This window comes from Phocoena sinus, chromosome 7 (assembly GCF_008692025.1).
Source record: "Phocoena sinus isolate mPhoSin1 chromosome 7, mPhoSin1.pri, whole genome shotgun sequence".
Lineage (NCBI taxonomy): Eukaryota > Metazoa > Chordata > Mammalia > Artiodactyla > Phocoenidae > Phocoena > Phocoena sinus.
The window spans coordinates 13,533,138-13,554,838 of NC_045769.1; the positions used below are offsets into that span (position 1 = coordinate 13,533,138).

General features: G+C 38.5%; 1 protein-coding gene across 6 annotated transcripts in view; it reads left to right on the forward strand.

Moving 5' to 3' along the window:
* Positions 1–21,701, forward strand: part of DOCK10 (dedicator of cytokinesis 10) — a 287,062-nt gene that overhangs the window by 161,681 nt on the left and 103,680 nt on the right. For all 6 annotated transcript variants that reach the window (XM_032637063.1, XM_032637065.1, XM_032637066.1 and 3 more), the window contains 4 exons: positions 3,122–3,204; positions 13,989–14,061; positions 14,338–14,460; positions 14,706–14,840. In XM_032637063.1, coding sequence (XP_032492954.1) covers positions 3,122–3,204; positions 13,989–14,061; positions 14,338–14,460; positions 14,706–14,840 — 414 coding nt within the window. The remainder of the gene's footprint in view (positions 1–3,121; positions 3,205–13,988; positions 14,062–14,337; positions 14,461–14,705; positions 14,841–21,701) is intronic.

Here is a 21,701-nt window from a genome sequence, read left to right on the forward strand (position 1 = left end):
GTGGTCCAGATGTGATTTTTTTTTTTAAAGGCTTCAAAGTCTGCAAATATCAAACAACTCATAAATTAGTTGAATAGACTTCTTGAGTCAGACAAATCCAGTTTGAAATCCTACTTCTATCACATGTGGGATCTTGGGCAAAAATCTGAGCCTCTCCTTGCCTCTGTGATCTATAAAATGGGAATATAAAATCTCATGGATTGCTTGTTAAGATTATATGTAAAGCACCTACTAGAACAGTATCTGACAGGCACTTGCCACTGCCAAAACAAAAAAGAGGTGGTTCTTTACTAGGCTGTACTATTATAAGAAATAACCACCTTCATTTTCGGTCAGTGCAATTCAGGATTAACATATCTCAGGTTTGGTGAAGCCTGTGGCATCTCGTGAACAGTGTATGTAATACGCGTGAATGTTTATCGTGGTTACACATAGGTACTATCCATAGCAAGACAGGGCAATAAGACAATGCACATTTGTCCCATCGAAACCTCCAGATTAGGAAGTGTAGCAATAGATATTATGAGAGAGAAATTTCTAATCCAGTCTAATATACTGAGTGTTCAGTTGCTAAATCAGAGATCCTAATAAATAAAATGATTTGACCAAAATCATGTTGGAATTCAGTACTAGTCCCAGACCAAGAATAAAGCCCTGTAGCTCCTGGTTCAGTGCGGTACCCTCTGTTCGCATGTTTTTTTGTAAAGAATATACGTTGGTTTGGAGTTTTTTATCAAGAATCTTTAAAATACTTTGAGTACTCTATCCTAAGAAAATGATCCAAAATGGGTCAAACTTGAGGGAAAATGGGAGGATCAAATTCATGAAGAAACACTCTGAAGCATCTTTTTCTACAATGGCACAAAATTTGAAGTAGCCATAGTAACTGCTCACTCTGTCCTCTTCTCTAAGTCTTTGCTCAAATGTCACCTTCTTTGTAAGACTTACCCTAACCATTCTATTTAAATTGTCCCTCCTTCCTCAACTCTATCCGTCCCCCTTCTTCTGCTTTATTTTTCACATGACACTTAGCATTTCCTGATACATTACACAATTTACTTATTTTTGTGTTTGTCGGCCAGCTCTTCACAGGGGCACACTTTTCAAGAGGGCATGAATTTGTGTCCCTTGTTCACTGATGTATTTGCATCACCTGGTATGGGTTCAATAATGTTTATTGGCCAAATTAATGAATGGATGGTTTCCAAAGCTAAGAGACCTGGTTGGTAAATTAGGGTATGAGACTTTATTCTATTTATTTAAAGTGGTCATAAAATTTAGAAAGCAAAAGTTAAAAAATCTTTAGAATATGCCTTTAAGTGAATAAAAACAATATTCCAATTCAAATATATACTTAGAGGAGAACTAGGTAAAACTACGCACCAGAAAAAAGAAAAAGATTGAAAGGGAATGCAAAAAAGGGGTGGGTTTTATGCTTTTTGTTTTCCATTGTGTATCGTTTGAGAACTACAGGAAAGTGTAGAGAGAAAGGAAAGTAAGTGAGAGAGGGTGGGAAAGAGCCGTGATCATGAATGTTTTTCCCTCTTGGGTTGCGATGCTGTGGATCTTTGTGATCCTTGCCTGAATTCCTGGCATCTTTATCGAAAATGAAGATGGAACATTTTAGCCAGGGAGCATATCAAGGTCCAGTTTTCCTTTTATTTCCAGAAACGTGTGGTTTGCACAGTTGGCTCAGGCATTGGCAAGTTAAGAAATTTAATTTTAGCTAAACATTAAGTTTTGTTCACATTCCTCCTCTCCATCCAAAGTCGGTACACATCCCCTGAATCCTCTTTGACTGTTATCCACATCTATTTGTCTTGTTGCTGTTCTGTTTTTAATCTCTTCTTTTCTCCTCTCCCCCTGCCGCCATCCCCCCACTCCTATCTTTGTCCTAGTCTCATGCATTGTTTGCCCTCAGTCCCCATTTGCGTCGGGGTGTTTCCCTGAACAGATAAAGCTATGGTGCTGAGGAAGTTCAAGGCTAGAGAAATCCAGTGTGGCTAAGGACCCCTAACCCTTCTCCCTGCCTTTCCTGTGCATCTTGAGCCAGGTGCCCACACCCTATGTTCTCCACCCACCTTTCTACACCCTGCTGTGAGCCACTCCTTCCCACTTTCTGTTTCTGCAAAGACAGTGCCCGTGCTTTCTTTGCTCTAACCCTTCCACACCTTGAGTAATGACTCTCCTGAAGAGCTCTCATTTGCTGTCCCCTTCTTGGTTACAAAGACGATCAGAGGTCTTATCTCTCACATTGCAGTAAGTTTATTACTCCTCATTTTTTCCCACTAATGCTAGAGGACAGGGTCTCCTTATAATCCTGGTGTTGCTGTTTAATCCCCAGATTTATGTAATTTTAGAATCTAAAGGAATCTTAAAAGCCAGCTAGTGAAATCCCTATTACCACTCTGTGGTCAGTACTGTGACAGGCACAGGGTCGGTGTTTGGGAAATATTTGCCGTGAGTAACTACTGCAAACTCAGCCATCATGAACCGCTCTAAGATAATTTTTTTGTGCTATTAACATTGTTTTTTAAAAGTTTTTTTGGTCATCTTTTATTCACATATATTTATAAAGTTGATGAATAATCAGGGAGAAGGTTGGGCTCGGGAGGCAATGAGGTAAAACTGAAAAACTCATTTCAGGCTGACAGCAGGGTTGCTATAAAGAGGAAAAGGATAGGTTACTGATGCAGGAATAAGAAGAAATGGGCTAAAATTATGATGAAAGGATAGCATATAAATAATAACATATTTCACTGCTAAGAACTGTTACATAAAGGAAGGCTTTCCAAGGAACGCTGAAAAATGATGATACTTGAGGTTAGTGACATATCCGGTTATGATTCAGAGGATGATTAAATTAGGCTTTCCTTAATGGAGAAAAATAGAATACATATGTTAAACAGTTCCTCCTCTAAGAGTCTGGGAAAGGTTAGATTTTCCTTTCACTGGAAAATGAAATGATTGTAATGCTCAAGCCCCTTATCTACCTTAAAATCACTAACATAGCTACCTTAACATTAACCCGGAGATGATGAGCACTGAATGCACTGTGCTTCTTTATCAGGACAGCTGCTTTTTGAATGATAATTTTTAATTGCCATTGTTTTCCTTTCAGGCTTGTAAATTTTACAGTTCCCAGTGGTATGTGGTAAACTACAAATACGAACAGTATTCTGGAGACATTCGACAGTTACCTCGGTAAGAACCTATTATGATTACTTCTTGGGTTTTTCCATACATAAGCTATGTTCCCTAAATTCTGCCGCTGTTCATGAATGCATGTACGTTAATCTAGTATCAACGTGTGTTTTACAAAATTTAAAAGTAAAAGTCACGATGGAACATTTTGTTCAACAACGTATTGCTTGTAACCTCACAGAATTGGGGTGAGAGATACGTATACTCATTTAGGTTTTGAACAAAGTTTTAAAGTACCATGTCATTCTTTTGTGAGCTGTCTTTTCAATAGCAGATACAAGACAATTTAAAAAGTAAAATTTGGACCAGAAATTTTTCCTGACAATATTCTGTATATAGCATTCCGATTTGCCATTGGTTTCATGTATTTTCACTCTGGGATATCAAAGGGCACGAAAGTAAACAACCTCCGCAGGAATGATAAATGTCTAAGAACAGCAAAAAGGAAAAACAAACACCTACTATTTTCCGGATTATGGGGAAATAAAGTCTTTAGGAAAAGGTGATATTGTTCTGCAACTGCCCAGATGTCACCTCTATAAAGAATTTGCTCACCTGACCAACTGCCTGACCTAGGGTAGTCATTTATTCTGTGTCTGTGTCTCCCACTAAAGTTAACCCCCGCCCCAAAGGGCAGGAACTCTTCCTCGCAGAATCCCCGGCAGGCCTAGGAGAATGCCTGGCACATAGTAGGTGTGCAATAATTACTTATTGGATAAGTAAACTGAGAGAGTAACAAATTTTAAAACATAATAATCCTGGATGGGCTTGGAGTCGCTTAAATTCAAAGAACTGCAAAGAACTGGAATCTCCCAACACACTGGTTCATCAAACTAAAATGATGCACGTCATCCAGAAAAAACACTTAAGACAGTCAAAAGTTAATTTTTTATTAACACTTCCCTCAAGTGAAACTTTGAGGTCATACACATTGCATCTAACTTTTTAATGGGCACATGGTTTAGATTTGGGCACCACTTTCTAAGATTTTCCGTGCCCCGAGAAACATCTTTTCCAGACTGGGATACTTGGAAGTGCTGCTATCAACTCCTGGATGCAGAATTTGAAGTGGAGGGGGTATTATGGAGTAGCTCTGGGAAGGTGACATTTGGGCACAGATCTGAAGGAACCGTAGCTACCAGCACTGCAATCTCCAGAAAAGGGTTCCCAGAGGAAACAGCAGGGGCAAAGGCCATGAGGTGGGAACCAGAGTGGTCATTCTGAGACCAGACCTAAGGGTTGGTGAAACCATGGAACTAGGCAGGGGACCTCGTGGGTCCTGAAAAGGAGCTGGATTTTATTCTCATTGCAACAGAAGACTAGAAATTTGTAACCTGGAGTGTGACATGATCTGGTTTACCTCTTTAAGAAATTACCTCCTCTACGGAGAATGGGATTGTAGCAGTGAGAATTAAAAAAAAGAAAAAGAAAAAGAGAAGCAGGCCATTTCTTTTGGAGTAGCGTTACTGTGAAGAGCAAAGCAATGTTCCTCTAAAACAGCAAGTCTTTATTCAAAACAGTGGCTGTTAACTTTCACCAAATCTCTGAACGTTCCTTTATATTCTGGTCACTCCTAAAAGATAGCTTCCTTAAACTTCATGTTGGGAAGGTTTCATCACACCCTAGGCCTTCATGAATAATTATTACATTCAGAATGTCTGGGCCTTAGTCACACACCTTTTGTAGCTGCAATTGAAAAGCAAAGCATTTTTTAACATCGAGACTTCTTCTTTCTGAAAATAGCACTGAGAAGTGGTTACAACTTGTAAGCCATGTCCAAGCACTTGGCAGACTGCGTATAAAGGGAGAGAGTGTAGAAAGAGGTGTTCAGCTGCCATTTGGCATAAATGCCTTCCTGCTGTGCTTAGGTCCATTGAAATCTTCAATGGCTTTATCCCCAAACACTGTTCATCTTTTCTTGTATTCATGATGCCATAAAGAAAAATAAATTAATTTAAAAATTCACATGCACTATATCGTTCCTCTGTGAAAACAAGAGAGAAGGCACCAGTCAGAACAGGTCTGGGTATCACTGTTGAATTGGAGTTCTTGTAGAGCCCGAGAAGGAATCTCATGAGAAGAAATGCAAAAGTAACCAAAATATTACTGAAAATTTCCCTGACTTTAACTAAAGGATGTGGAAGTTGCTACCAAGAAAGGGAAGCATAAGACTGCTGCTAAGTGAGAAACTGTAATGAACTCTATATGATATGTTCAAAATGAAAATCAGAAGTTCTAGAATAATCCTCATGTATCCCCTGAACGAATGAAGGCTGTAACATTGAATAGTAAAACTATTTTTTAAATGATTTTACAAAGCTAAGCACTTCCCACTAAAGACTACACATATTTAGGTCAGTAGTGGGAACATAATTTACTTGGGCCTTCTGAGACTATTAGAAGTAAATCATTTTCATACCTCCTGCATTAGAAAAATTCTTCTATGTCTGCTACCAATTTAAACTGATCATTTCTTTTTATGGATTGCTGAGGCTTTAAAATAAAAACTTGGAATTATGGGGAAGTGAAAAATGATATGTGTTCATGTCCCTCATTTTTAGTCTTTAAATTTAAAATTGTGCTATTATCCACTCTTAAGAACCTTATTTTTTTAGTGTCTGTTCATAGGAAGATACTGGAGAGAGACTTTATTTCAGGCTAGAATGTAAAATGTAAAGACTTCACACATTAGAAATAAAAATTGGCACTGAAATTGGTGTTCCTAGGAAACAAGAATGTCATAAAAAAGAAGTATGATGTCAAAACAGCCAAGAATATACAACGGGGAAAGGATAGTCTCTTCAATAAACATTGGGAAAGCTGACAGCAACAAGTAAAAGAATGAAACTAGACTACTATCTTACACCATACATGAAATTAACTAAAAATGGATTTACAACTTGAGTATAAGACCAGAAGCCATAAAACTCCTGGGTAAAAACATAGGCAATAAGCTCCTTGACATTGGTTTTGGCAATGATGTTTTTGGATCTGACTCCAAAAGCAAAGGCAACAGAAGCAAAAATAAACAAATGAGACTACATCAAATTAAAAAGCTTCTGCACAACTAAGGAAATCATCAAAAAAATGAAAAGCAACCTACTGAATGGGAGAAATATTTGCAAATCATATACCTGATAAGGGGTTAATACATAAAATATACAAAGAACTCATACAACTCAGTGGCAAAAAAAAAAAAAAAAAAAAAAAGGCCAACAACGATCTTATTAAAAAATAGGAAGAGGATCTGAATAGACATTTTCCCAGAGAAGACATACAGATGGCCAAATGCTACATGAAAAGATACTCAACGTCACTAATCACCAGGGCAATGCAAATCAAAACCACAATGAATTATCTCCTCACACCTGTTAGAATGGCTATTATGAAAACAACCAGAGATAACAAGTGTTGGTAAGGATGTGGAGAAAATGGAACCCTTGTGCACTCTTGGTAGGAACGTAAACTGGTGTAGCCACTATGAAAAACAGTACGGAGATTCCTCAAAAAATTAAAAATGGAGCTACCATATGATTCAGCAATTCCGCTTCTGGGTATTTATTTGAAGAAAACAAAAACACTAATTCGAAAAGATATACACACCCCCATGTTCATTACAGCATTATTTACACTAGCCAAGATACAGAAACAACTTAAGTGTCCACCGATGGATGAAAATGTGGCATATATACACAATGGAATACTATTCAGTGATAAAAAAGAAGGAAATCTTGCCACTTTTGACGACATGTGTGGACCTGAAGGGCACTGTGCTGAGTGAAATAAGTCAGAGAAAGACAAAAGCCACATGATCTCACTCATATGTGGAATTTAAAAACAAAACCAGAAAAAAAAGCAAGCTCACAGATACAGAGAACAGACTGATGGTTGTCAGAGGTGAGGTGAAGGGGATCAAAAAGGTACAAACTTCCAGTTATAAAATAAATAAGTCAATGGTAATGGAACGTACAGCTTGGTGACTAGAGTTAACAATACTGTATCGAATATTTGAAAGTTGCCAAGAGAGTAGATCTTAAAAGTCCTCATCACACACACAAAAATTCTTTGTAGCTCTGCATGGTAACGATGTCAACTAGACTTATTGTGGTGATTATTTCACAGTATATACAAATACAGAATCATTATTTTGTACACCTAAAACTAGCATAATGTCATCTGTCAATTATACCTCAATTTAAAAAATGTGAAACAAACAAAAAATTATGAGGCCACAGATTTCATTAATCCGCAGGCTAAAATACAGAGATAAATGACATACTTTTTTTTTTTAACCACAGCTGGGTGGATATAAAGAAGAAAATTTCATAGAGTATATTTTGTGATAGATAGAAGATCAATTAAAATGGAACCTGTAGGGCTTCCTTGGTGGCGCAGTGGTTGAGTTGAGAGTCCGCCTGCCGATGCAGGGAACACAGGTTCGTGCCCCAGTCCGGGAAGATCCCACATGCCACGGAGTGGCTGGGCCTGTGAGCCATGGCCGCTGAGCCTGTGCGTCCGGAGCCTGTGCTCCGCAACGGGAGAGGCCACAACGGTGAGAGGCCCATGTACCGCAAAAAAAAAAAAAAAAAAAAAAAATGGAACCAGTATAGTTGGGCTGATTTGGAACCGAATTTTTTTTAAATAAAAGAACACTTCTTGAGTGTCGACAGTGAGCCAGAATGTGCTGGGTGCCATATGTACATTATCTCATTTAACACGCATGACCCCACAGAGTAGGATCTGTTTTCCCTGTTGTATAAAGGAATGCAGAGCATCGAGAGGGTTAGTAACTAGCCCCCAACCTCACTCCAGTCAGGCATCTCCACACTCCTTATATGAGGTATAGGAGGTTATTTGGGTATAGAAATGAGAAATAAGACTGACCAGAAATGACAACTAATGTTGGGGCCAATCACCGGAAGGTGAGGCCCCTGCTGAGCCCTCCGTCTCTGGAGCCCAAAGGCCCTTAGAGACCCACAGTGGTCTTGGGGGAAGAATTTTACCTTCAACAGCCAGAGGTGCTTATCTTTTAATGACATCCAGAAGAGAGAAAGGTCATGCTTAATGGCCCTGCAGATATGAGACTGAGTAGTGATGATGGTTACTTAAGGACAAGGAGGCAGTGCCCTGTGGGTCAGTGGGAAGAGGGATGGGAAAGAAGAGCTCTCAGTAGCACCCATGTCTAAACCCTCTGCCAAGTGTGCTGCAGGGCATTTTCTTACAAGGCTGACCTCCCCTCCTGTCTCTCTCCCTCCCTCACTGTGCTCCAGCCCCACCAGCGGTCCACTCTTGGATGCTGCAAGCCTGATCCTTCCTCAAGACCTTTGCTCGCCATTCCCTGTGCCAGAATGATCTTCCCCCAGATCATCACATGGCCGGCTTCTTCTCATTCTGAACCAAACTGGCCATCTGTGACCACCCTTTCTAAACCTGGCTTCTGCCACCCCTACCTGATCACTCTTTTCTCTCTTCCTCTTTAATTTTCTTCCCAACCGTTTTCATCCAGGGAAATTACCTTGTTTATTTATGCTTAATTACCGACTCCGTCCTCCCTTAGAAGGCGAGCTTACTCAGCTTGGGGATTTATCTTCTGATACGTGGTTGTCATTATTGTAGGTCTTCTATGTGACAGGTACTATCTGAAAACTGGATCATTTAGTGACGAGGAGGAATAGGCTCCAAGAATTAACACAGCTGTCAACTCACAGTGAATTTGATCAAGCAAACAGATTTAAGAAAAGCCAGCAACGAAAAAGCATGCACATTCTCCCATCCCACACCCCTAGATATGACCTGTATTGACACTCTCTGGTCTGCACATTTTATTTAATGAACAGTAAGGTCTGCATGAATATGACTAAGGATTAATGTAGTTGGTTGAGTTTTGCTAGTGACCTCATTGGTCTTATCTATCATATCTTATGATTTATTTTTGAGTCATTATACTTAAGTGAACTGAAAAGGAAAACTTAAAGAAAATTTGGTTTTATGCAAGAGTTTGGAGACCTCGCAAATTGTAATATCGTAACATTTGGGAAATTTAAAAAAACTTTTTTAGTATTTGTATGAAGCCGCCTTCTCTCTTTTCAAAATCATCTGTCCTTCAAAAATACCAGGGGAAAGTTCTTGAGAAATTCATACTCACTATTTTCTTTGAGAATAGTTATATATATTTTGGCACAATTTCTTAAAATTTTGCTTAGTATTAAAAAAATTCAGGAAACATCATTTTTCTTCAACACCTTTAAAAGGAAATCCCCCCTATATTTTACTCTGCAAATTTTCAAACATACAAAAAATGTTGGAAAACTTATACAATGAACACCCATATTCTCACCATCTAGAATGTATCTTTTACATTTTGCTGTATGTATTTTATGACATTATGCATCCATCCACCCACCCCTCTTGCCATCCACCAGTCCATCTTATATTTTGATCATTTCAAGGTGAGTTTAAAGTACCAACACACTGTCTGCTCCCTTTCTAAACACTTTAGAATGCATACCAGTAACTAGAAACATATGTTTACAGTTTACTTTTTTTTCTTTTGAGGGAAACTTTAGGAGGTGAGACACAAGTTGTAAGTGAACCACTGGATGGCTTTGACTATGCATACACCTGTGCACCTGAAACCCCTACTGACATAATGGATGTTATCATCACCTTCAAAGAGTTCATGGCTACCCCTTCCTTGTCAGTCCTCACCCCTACTTCCCTCTCTCCCCAGAGACAACCACTGTTCTGATTTTCTTCACCACAGATTGCTATTACATATTCTAGAACTTTATATTCTAGAACTTTATTTTTTGGAATCATACCATATGTATTCCTGTGTTTCTGACTTTGACTCAGCGTGATGTTGAGTGATATCCACATTGTTGCATGTATCAGTAGCTCCTTTCCCTTTCTGAGTAACATTCCTTTTGTGTGTGGATCTACTATAGTTTGTTTAGCCGTTCTCCTGTCAATACAGCATTTTCAGCTGAGTTGTGCATAAGTCACTTTAAAATCATGGACTTTTGTGAAACTTTGGCAATCATTTATAGGCTATCTTAGTTGTTATTTTCAATTCTCTGATGGGAGATTTGTGGAAAAACCCTCACAAGTGTTTAACCTTATACACTGAGATTCGTGAAAACCCTATTTTGTTTCCTTAATTGTTTGTTATTTCATTGCTAGTTTGAAAGGCTGTTCCTTCTCTCCTTTCTTTACACTTTGATAATTATCTTTGCAGAAATGAGAGTTGGACTGTGGAACATGGCCTCTATTGAAAGCCACAATTATCAAGAACAAATGCCTGTAAAATTATTCTTTGGTAAGAAAGAAAAGAAAGGATAAACCATGCTGGCAAAAGAGGACAGAGTAAAGAATTCAGAAACGAATAGAACTGTCTCAACGTCAAAGGGAGACGGGCAGGAAAGGACTAGCATATAATTTAGGGCCACCCTGGAGCCAAACATTGACCTTCCAGTTCAAGTTTGTTTTTGCTGCCTCATCCTCAGTTTCCCCTACTCATCCCTTTATCTTTCACTTGGGATGTTTCCTTAATAGTGCCTTTACTGCCCTGCCATCATTTTAAGAATCCTGGAACACTCATGTCTCCTCCTCTGCAGACAAATTACTTTGAATAATTGCTCTGAAATAAGCCCTTTGAACCTGCCTCTGAATCTCAGGCAGTGTGTCACCTCTGGAAGGAGGTGAGGAAAGGGTTGTGTTTACGTGCTTTATTTTGCCCATCAAATGAAAAGGCAAAAGGAACTGCTTCTGGTTCAAGGAGTGTCAAGATGTTGTTAAGGAGAAGAGGAGTATTTTTGATGGGATGGGGAGAATTTCCCAGTGGTCCCAAAATAACAGTGTGGTCTGTTACCTGTTCTGCCTTCATATAAGGTTGACCCTAACCAAAAGAGGCAGAACAAGTTAACATCAGTGGCAGTTGGCCCAAACTTGAGTATCTCTAAGGTTCTGCAAGAAGGAGAAAGAACTACAGGTACACCAGGATCCTTTGCAAGAGAAAAATGGCTGCAGTCATACTTAACATGCTTATTAAAGATGGTTTGGAATAATCCGTCCTTAATACAGGAAGTATCGTTTCAGAGATAAGGCTTCTAACCCCATCTCTTTCACCATGTGTTTATGTGAGTAACTGTTATGGACTTCGTTTTCTTCTCAGCAAAATAGCAAGATTAGACTAGATGTGGATTCCCTGTATTTGTGTCCAAAAGTCTGATTATACACATATACATGTGAATAAAAAGCAATATGCTACTTAGTGCATATTTAGACTTCAGTACAAAATGTCTGTTATCTTGGTATATGTTTTTGAGCTTGCGAATAAATCATGGATGAGGAAGGTTGTATTATATATCAATATGTTTTTGAAATTTGGACTAACACATACCCATGCAAGTAAATTCATACACATTAATTAGCAAGCATTTATTGATCACTTACCCTTACCATGTGTCTGAACCTGTTGTGATGATGACCTTGAAATACACATTTCCTACCACTCTTCTTTCAAGCCTCTGGCTTTGAAATAAAACTGTTAACATCTGCAACCACTTATCTATGGGTCTTGGGATGTCCTATCAAGACTGTGGAACCGAAACAAAATAGAGAAATAAATTGGAATTAGGACTGAAGTGAGACTCTAGATATCATTTATAACACTCAATATCAAGTACCGTGTACCCCAGAATAGCTTTATTTTTATTAGTTATGAATTTTAGTAGCAAGGGACTTTCATTAATTTGAATTTATAGGATAAATTCACAATAATAAGATACTTTTAAAAAACCTATTTAACATGTTGGAGGTGCCTCTTAGGATTTTGATCACCAAAAATGTGTCCTACTGCTAAAAAGAACATCGCCAAGATGCCTTCCAAAAACAAAAGTTTAAGTTATACCTTTTCATATTATTTCACTTCTGTGATATCCTTGTTCACCTTGCCTCTCAATAATTCAGTCAGCAAACGCATATTGATCATGTCTACAACAGGAAAGAAAAAAGCCGAGTGAGATGTAGATGGGACTTTATTAGAGTCACTGGCTTTAAGAAATGTATAATCTGCTGGAGGGCTAAGACAGGCGTCCAAATAACAGAACCAGGCAAGCATCATAAGAGACGTACGCTCAACATCTACAGGAAGACAGTCCTAATTCTGTAGATCCAGGACACCTTCATGGAAATGACTTTGGAAGCACAAACTCTTACCAGGTTACAATGGAATATCGTTCAGCCTTAAAAAGGAATGAAATCCTGATACACTCCCCAACATGAATGAACCTTGAAGACATTATGCTAAGTGAAATAAGCCAGCCACAAAAAAGACAAATATTGCATGACTCCACTCATATGAAGTACCAAGAATAGTTCATTTCATAGAGATAGAAAGTAGAATGATAATCTGGGGCTGGGGAAAGGGAAAAATGGGGAATTATTGTTTAATGGGTACAGAGTCAGTTTGGGGATAAAAATGGTCTGGAGATGGACAGTGGGGTGGTTGTACAGTGTGAATCTACTTAGTGCTACTGAACTGTGCACTTAAAAACAGTTAAAATGGTAATTCTTCTGTTATGTATATTTTACCACAATAGAAAAAACATTGATCAGGTATGGAGGATGTGGTTCTGATCTCAGGCTTTTCTACAGTTTGATAGTGAGGACAGTGTTCTTTTTGTGCTCTTTCTCTGCTGTGAACTGGGAATGGGCATTTCTATGTCTTTCAGAAGGAGGGTACAGAATATTTTGAATCCGTTTGAGTCCACTGAATCCATATGTGAATGCACGGCTTGGTGATTTTATGAGTACATATATAATATAAATATATGTGTGTGTGTGCATATACATATACAGATGTATGTATAGACATATATGAATACATATAAAGAGTCCTTGGTCACTCCCCTTGCTATCTGGAACACCATCAACATAGGAAACCATTTGTAATGGGAATACTGAATGTGCCCCTGGGCCTTTTTCTCAATAGTCAACTTCTGAGATTGCTTCTACATAATATAAATCATTTTAAAGAAAACAAATCTCCCATGCCAACTCTCCGTGTAGGATTTTCTAGTTAGGTATAAAGGAATGCCTGAATTTTGGATGATACTGTCTGGTTTCCATTCAACCATGTGTTATGAGGTAGAATCAAGCCAAGGGAAGTTTATTTCTGTCTTATTTTACCATTTATAGGGCCAAGTGTACACTCTTACTCCTCTGGGCTGGTCAGTGATGCTCTAAGAGGCTTTACTGTGCTACCATGGAAATCCCCAAAGCTAGCACAATTGCTGCTAAGTCACGTTGGTGCAGGCTTCCGGGAGAGGCCAAGGTTAGGGGAGCAGCGCAGCCTGGTGGCCAGAGCACTGGGTGGTTCTTCAAATGACTGTCCTGTAGCCTTGGATATGTCACATAAAAGCAAAAGGGAAAAAAAAAAAAAAGATAATGAAAATATCAGTACTTTATATTCCACTTCAAAATGTGGAGGAAGGAAAATATAAATCACCAAGCCCTTAAAATTGTCCCACTTACCTTCTTGTAATTAAAAAGGACATGTGTAAATCTGTATAAATAGTAACTCTGGTTTAAAATGGAGATTTAATTTCTGGAGATAAGATATAATGGTGTAAGGGGAAAGTTAATACTTCCAAAGGAAATGGGCCCCTCACGAGATTATATTATTTTATAAAAATGTGTAAGAAAGCCACCACAATAGCTGTTACCCAGCTGAAAGCAATGTCTCAAATGACAAATCAGAATCTTTTTTTTTTTAATATCAGAGCAGAATACAAACCAGAGAAACTTCCTTCACATTCCTTTGAGGTTGACCATGAAGATGCTGATAAGGATGAAGTAAGTAAATGGTTGAAAGTGAAATGTTTAAAACATGAGGATAATTAGCTCCTGTCTTTCACTAGCGTGTTTCAAATTCAGATCAGTTTCTCCTAAAGCTGCAGTAGCTGTTGGTGTGAAGGCTTTTAGATAAAATGAATCACGTGTGTTTTGAAATTGAACATGATTTCTTAAGATGAGTCAAAGAGAGAAAAAGGAGTCTTGTTTTTAAGCGCAGTGTCTAAGATCTGGGATTCACAGAAGATGGCTGTGATGCTAATGATGCCTTCTGTACAGGATACCACTTCTCACTCATCCTCCAAGGGCGGAGGGGGAATGGGAGGAACCGGAGTTTTCAAGTCTGGCTGGCTCTACAAGGGGAATTTTAACAGCACCGTGAATAATACCGTTACCGTTCGGGTAAGGAGACATCAAGACTCATCTTTGTTTCTGCCACCTTTCTTCACACCCTCCTCCACTTCGGTCACAGAACAGAGGAGAGCCATTTGCATTGAGTTTTATTCATGTCATATTTTATTTATGAGAAAGGAGGATGTTCTTCTCTAGAACAGTGCCCTAGAAACGTAGCACTATTGAAGGACTCAGAAGTAGTCTAATTTCTGTGGATTTGAACCACCTCCTTACATTTTTTTCCCTTTATTTAGTCATTCAAAAAGCGCTTCTTCCAGCTGACTCAGTTGCCAGATAATTCCTACATCATGAATTTTTACAAAGATGAAAAAATATCCAAAGAACCCAAAGGTTGCATCTTTTTGGATTCCTGTACAGGTGTGGTACAGGTGAGTAGAAATCTCTTTTCCCCCGAGGTTTTTTAATCGAAAAGTGTGTTCATCCAGTCATTATTCATTCATTCCAAAGATATGTATGGAGTATCTGATATGAGCCGAGAACTGTTTCAAACTCCAAGGATTCAGTGGAGAGCAAGGCAGCCTAGATACCTACTTTCACAAAACTCATTTCAATAAAGTAAGGAAAACAAAAAATACGTAAAGAAATAAACAGAATGGAATGATTGGTAAAATCTGGAATAAACAGGGTTACAGAAGGTAGAGAGACGATGGTGAGGTGGCAAAGGAATCTTTATGCTGCAGAAGTGAGAAAAACATTTATGAAGAGAAAATATTTGATCTAGAGATTAAAGAATAAGCAGGGGCAGCAAGTGCAAAGGTCCTGAGGCAAGAGCAAGTCTGCTATACTCAAGGCAAAGAGGAAAATTACCACCTGCATGGCTGCAGTGTACAGATCCACCAAGCTAAAGAATTCAGTAAGATTATATGTAAATCACATAGTTCAAAGAAGGCTCTTCATGAATGTTATCTCTATTATTAGGTAATAAGTAATAAGATAGTAAATTTACAGTGTATAAATACATCATCCTTCTTCAAAGAGCAGGTTTCTTCAAAGGCAAGGATTACATTGATTCTCAAGAGTTAATCTCAGAAACATACACAGTGCCTGTAACGGACAACACCGTTCTGCAAAGCCTTGGTCCTCAAAGTATTGTCCTTCGTATTAAATTTGACATGGACCACGGTGGCAAAGGGAAGCAAAATAATTCCATAGGCCTCACTTGGACATCTTATTTTCAAAAATTTTATTCTTTCTACTCTGATGAAATAGCTATCCTTATTCTCTCTCATGTAAAAATGGAAGCAATCAAGTGTTTTAGCAGTCTTCCCTCAAATTTCACATGAAGACGCTGGCCCATTTAGGTTGAGGACTCTGTTTTTGGTCATAGGCCACCAGGAACAATTCTTTGTCTTACCACCAAACCACAGGCATTCACATAACTTGCTACATGGCTGAGATTACATTTCAGATTAATACCAGGGGCACTCAGATGTGTGAATGCAAAATAGAGTTCTCTTTAGTCACTCAAGCCTAGTCTATTTCTGGATGGTTTATCCATTAAAATCTGGAATTTCTCCAGAAAGTAATAATGCTGCACTTTAAAAGGAAAGAATTAAGTGTTGCTGAGCCCTCCACTAGAAATGAGAGATAACTGCTTTTTAACACAGATGCCAGCTTTCCTTATGGAAAGGGCAATAAGGATCTTAATGGAGGGTGGAGATAGTTTTCTATTGTTGGTCACAAAGGAGACTCTTTGGCTTTAGAAATATGAAATAATACTTTAGCAATAGGTTAAAGATCAATAACTTCAGTTTACAGACATTGAGCTGAAAAACTTATTTTCTTTTCTATTTGTACTTCCAAACTTGCTCTAGCAAATGAGTCATCATCTTCTGAGAAATATCATTGTAGCCCGTGTTAGGTATCAAGTTTGCAGAGATACGAATTATTGTGTAATTTCTTCTTCCAAGAGCCTTGTAACTCTGTTGAACACACAGTTAGTGAGTGCTCTAATCTGACCTTCCACTACAGGTACCTTTTCTCCATCACATCTTAGACTGTGTTTCGGTCTCTGCTTAAGCAGTACCTTGAAAAGAGAATGTCTTCTAAGGAAAACGTAAGCTTGGGGTTTTTACTGGTCGATGTTCGAATCCTAGTTTCACCATTTACTCTCTGAGAGCCTTGAGTAAGTTACTCAAGCTCTTTGATTTCTGGTGTCTCATCTGTAAAACTAAAATAAATGTGCTAACATGTGATAAGGATCTGGGAGATAGTGTGTCCTCAGCCATCCTTTCCTAGTCTTTCCATTAATTACAAAGGTCACAACTTTGAGAGATAAACACCCCATCGTGGGAAAGCCCTTCTAGAAAGTATTGATTCATCTTCCTGAAATATCTACGTAAACTTGCTAATTTACCCATTTCTTTGTTCATTCATTCATTCATCCAGCAAACTTATTTAGTGCTTATGACATGCTGGAACTGTGCTTAAGCATTAAGGAATTCCCTGCTGAAATCATGACCAGAGAAGGATAGGCTCATAACTCACTGTTACACAGTGTCTCAAGAGCTATAATGGAGGCATAAATGGCACTTTCTATGGAATGTTCTAGGAGCACGGAACAGTGATAAACTCTTCTGGGTTGGCTGGAAGGATGCATAGGAAAAATGGGCATATAGGTAGGAATCTCCAAGGTAGATTTTACACCTTCAAGCACAACTGAATAATCCTACTGCACTTTCCAATAGATAGCCATTCAGGTACCCGGTAACATGTATTTTATCTTTTAAAGGGTTTGGCTCTGTATCCCTGTATCTGTATTCCTCTTTATCAAGAGCTTGTTACCCTTTGTAGAGGGAGGGACCTTTAGCTTCTTGAGATCACTTTGGGAAGGTAGACATCTGGGTCCCTTGTCACCTTATGTCTGCCAGTTCTTATGTATTTGCTTACAGCTCTTTCTAACTCGTAAGTTTTGCATCTGGAAAAAAAAGATACTGAATCAGAGAGTGCAAGTTTAGTCATTGCTCCAGCAAGTTCTCAGGCACAAAATGTGCCTGGAGACGAAACACGTACACACAGAATCACAAAGCAAATGAATAATAGGATGAGTCAGACCTATTTTGTCAAGAATCATTGTCAGTTGCCCTTGAATAAAACAGAGAAGAGAAACAAAGAGTTTGCCTCAGGAAGTGCTACCTACCACCCAGCATTCTCAGGGCATTCATGCACATAAGAGTCTTGAGTGAACAAGCCTTTTACTTTGCTTCATTCAGACCCATTCTATATCACTGTGCTTTCCTAAGAATAATCCTTGGAATTCTTAGAAATATATTTCAAGGGCGACTTCAAATAGAAAGAAACTCCTACCCAGAGACTTCAGGTGACGTTTATGATTGGAAATTTCCTGGATCTTGGTAAAATAGAGACCTAACAGTAGTTTTCCACTTTTTTGTAATGTCATCAAACAGTACTAGATCTGTTTCACACCCCTCATTCCCAGTCTGAAGCAGAACTTCCAATTTTTGCTACTTCAGTTTCGATTTGAGACTAAGGCCTATTGGGACCTAAGCTATCCTATCTTGTTCCGTGAGAGTCTTCTCATTCATTCATTCATTCACTGGTCCATCCATCCATCCATCCATCCATTCCAGATCCTGCCACTGCGAGAGGAGTGAATAGCCCAGGAATCCCAGCTACCTAGGGTCCCTACCTCAACAGTGACAATGACTGATGTCACTTGATAGATAAAGGCTTAAATGAGGGTGGTGTGGTGCTGAATGCTGTTGATTTCCTCCTAGGTGCTGATCTTCCACCTTGTGGATGTGGGTTCTAAGACAACGGCCTTAGGGGCTTAACCAGAGTCTAGAAAGTCAGATGCCTTCTGCAGCTCAGGCCACTACAGGAAGGAAGTAGGGTCAGCTGTGAGATAACAGGAGTAGCTCAGACTGTATGTGCCCATATAAAGGCAGTCAAATTGGGAGGGAAAAAAAATGTGTACCTCCCAAGGAAAATAAATTTAGAAGCCAACTATGACCTATAAACCACCCATTAGCAAACCTTGGCTGTAAAGAATCTGACTTCCCATGATAACAATAAAAACCAGAATGACACTTGTAATCTTCTTCATCTAATACGTTATTTGACAACAGTTGATGGAACATGCATTATTATAGTCCCAATTTATTAAAATAAAACTCAGCGAGATAAAGCGGCTTGCCCAAGTCACAGAGCTCATAAATGGGAAAATTACATTGAGCAGAAGAATGTCCAAAGTTACAGAAAGATGCCCAAGGAAATGCTTTGGTGATCATACATCCAGTGGGCATGCTTGCATAGATACACACGTTCATCCTACATAAGCCGCATAGGCAGAAGAAACACTACAAAGATAGATGCTGGTGTGTCATTTAAGCAGTGAGTTTTGGATGTAAGATTTATTTCAGCAATATATATGGAAACTTTTTGCTTTATGCAAAGCACTGTGGGAAAGCCAAACATGAATTAGATGTGGTTTGTGTCTTCAAAGAACTTCCGGCCTGTGGGAGAACAGAACAGATATAGCACATGCCTGAGTAATTAAACACGAGTGACACATCTCACACAATAGGTTCTGATAACATATGAAAGAAGGGTATTACATTTATCACTGCATGATGCTACCTTATATTATACATATGTAATATATATATTGCTTATTTTTTCCTGACATTACATAACGCTAGAATGTAAGTTCAATGAGGGCAAGCAGTTCACTTGAACATTTTTAATGCTCTGTACTTGGCACATAGAAGGTAGCCAATATATCTTGGTCGAATGAATGAACAAATAAGCATACAGAGAATGGAAGGGACTGCATGGATGGTAGCCATCAATACCAGTAACCTGGATTTGATGTTGTGTGTTTCCTGTTAAAACTCTTCTCTTGTTTCGGCAAAATTCTGTAAAAGATGCTAGCCACATAATAGGTACAGTGGCATATTTTGCTCGAATAACTTCCTTCAATACTCAGTCCTCCACTGGCTTTGGTGATTTTATTGGAGTATCTATTTCAAAACTTTTCCAGATGAATATTGTGGAAAGAGACCAGTTTGCCACAACTCATTAAGCACACCATGTGGCATTAGGACATATTTCCAGTTTCCTTTTATTTATGAAGTCACGTAGATAGACTGTGGTGACCTTGAATGAACAAAGTAGTTTCATCGGTCGCAAAGGATACTGACTTCAGGGAAATAAAGGAAAATTTGAGGAGTAATAAGAAAACGATTACTTCTTGATTATCATTTTAATGACTTAAAATTGCATTTCAAGATTATAAAAATGACCCATTGGTTTTCTGCTTTGGGTTTTTCTTTTTTGCTGTTTTATACACCATTATCTTGGAGATTACGGAGAGTGAGATGGAAAACCACTTAGGCATCGTAATCTTCCCCAACATAAGCTTCTCTGCACTGCAAGTAGTTCTGTTTCACTGCAAGGAGAAAAACATAATTTGGCTTTTGAGAAGTTTTGAATAGAATATTTATTTCATTTATAAATATCCCTTTTTGAGAAACAAGAGCTTGTTATACTTTGCTCAAATTTTTAAAAAAATTAATATATAATATTGTTGAAGTTGGCAATCATATTTAATTCATTTAAAGTACAGAAGGCAATTTAGAAAATCAAGTTCTGTTCTTATTTTGTCATGTTCGTTATTAGTTCCTTGACAGCTGCATTTGAAAGCAGGTTGCAGCTCAATCCACTTTTAATTTGGACCCAGTATAAGTACTGTACATAGCTTTGCATCTGCCTGTCCCCATTGTTTACAGCATCAAATTAGTCAAGCAGAATCTTTCTTTTATTTTCAAGACAACCCTGAGACTTGTTTGCATTCTGCTGTCCTCAGATGCTTTAGATCTGCTCTGAACTCTGGACATTTCTAGTTCTTTCCTGAGTGTCTATTTCTGTTCCTGTTGCTTTTTGAAGGATACAATACTATCATAGCCACGTGTCTCTTTTATACCTGCTCTCGGCCATCTGTCTTTGCCCTCAGACCCTCTGTGTCAGCGCAGGTCACAGGCGGTTTTATGGACCTCCTTCTTCAGCACCCCAGGAAATGTGTGGGAGGGTGTGTGGAGGGAGTCTGCCCCACTCCTCATGCGGCAAGCATAGCTTTTAAGAATTTGCATTCTTAAAGAAGCTACCTGGAGGTTTGCTTTGCACAGGACCACCCCGCCTCTGTTTGCACTGCAGCCAAAATGATCTCAAAATGCAACGGTGGTTTTTTACTAGTCAAGTCATCCTTCCTGTATTCTCACAGATCACAGAGGGTGCTGCAAGAAGAGCAGTATCCTCAGCACACCATTGTAAAGCAATTATACTCCAATAAAGATGTTTAAAAAAAAAAGAAGAGCAGTATCCTCAGCACACCATTGTAAAGCAATTATACTCCAATAAAGATGTTTAAAAAAAAAAAGAAGAGCAGTATCCTCAGCACACCATTGTAAAGCAATTATACTCCAATAAAGATGTTTAAAAAAAAAAGAAGAGCAGTATCCTCAGCACACCATTGTAAAGCAATTATACTCCAATAAAGATGTTTAAAAAGAAAAGAAGAGCAGTATTCTCAGCACACCATTGTAAAGCAATTATACTCCAATAAAGATGTTTAAAAAGAAAAGAAGAGCAGTATCCTCAGCACACCATTGTAAAGCAATTATACTCCAATAAAGATGTTTAAAAAGAAAAGAAGAGCAGTATCCTCAGCACACCATTGTAAAGCAATTATACTCCAATAAAGATGTTTAAAAAAAAAAAAGAATAGCAGTATTCTCATGTTGCAGTAACAATCCTGTTCTCAAAAAGAATTTTTATACCTTGATTTCATACGTCGTCTTCAATACATTCATACAAAAGTTAAGTACATTTATCTTCCAATTTCACATTTGGGTGATTAATTGGTTAACACCCATTGGCCCTGTTCCAACACCTTGTCTGTTTTTGCCCAGCACAAAATGTAAACACGAGAGAACCTCTTTAAGAATGAATACTGTCACTGCACTGAGGATAACTAGTGAGGTTCTGCCCTTATCAGGCTCATGGGCTATTGAAAATGGCAGCCTGCAAGTGAGTCATTACAGGGCAAAGAAATAATAAAAATTGACAATAATACGAAAGTATGGACACGAGCAAAGAGCTTGTCCTTGGCAGAGTCTAGAAAGTGCCATTTGAGCTCTGAGATTCCACAGTGAGGATCACAGTTAGCTTTTTAGCTAATTCTTCTTTCTCCTTCAATTCCCAATTTTTAC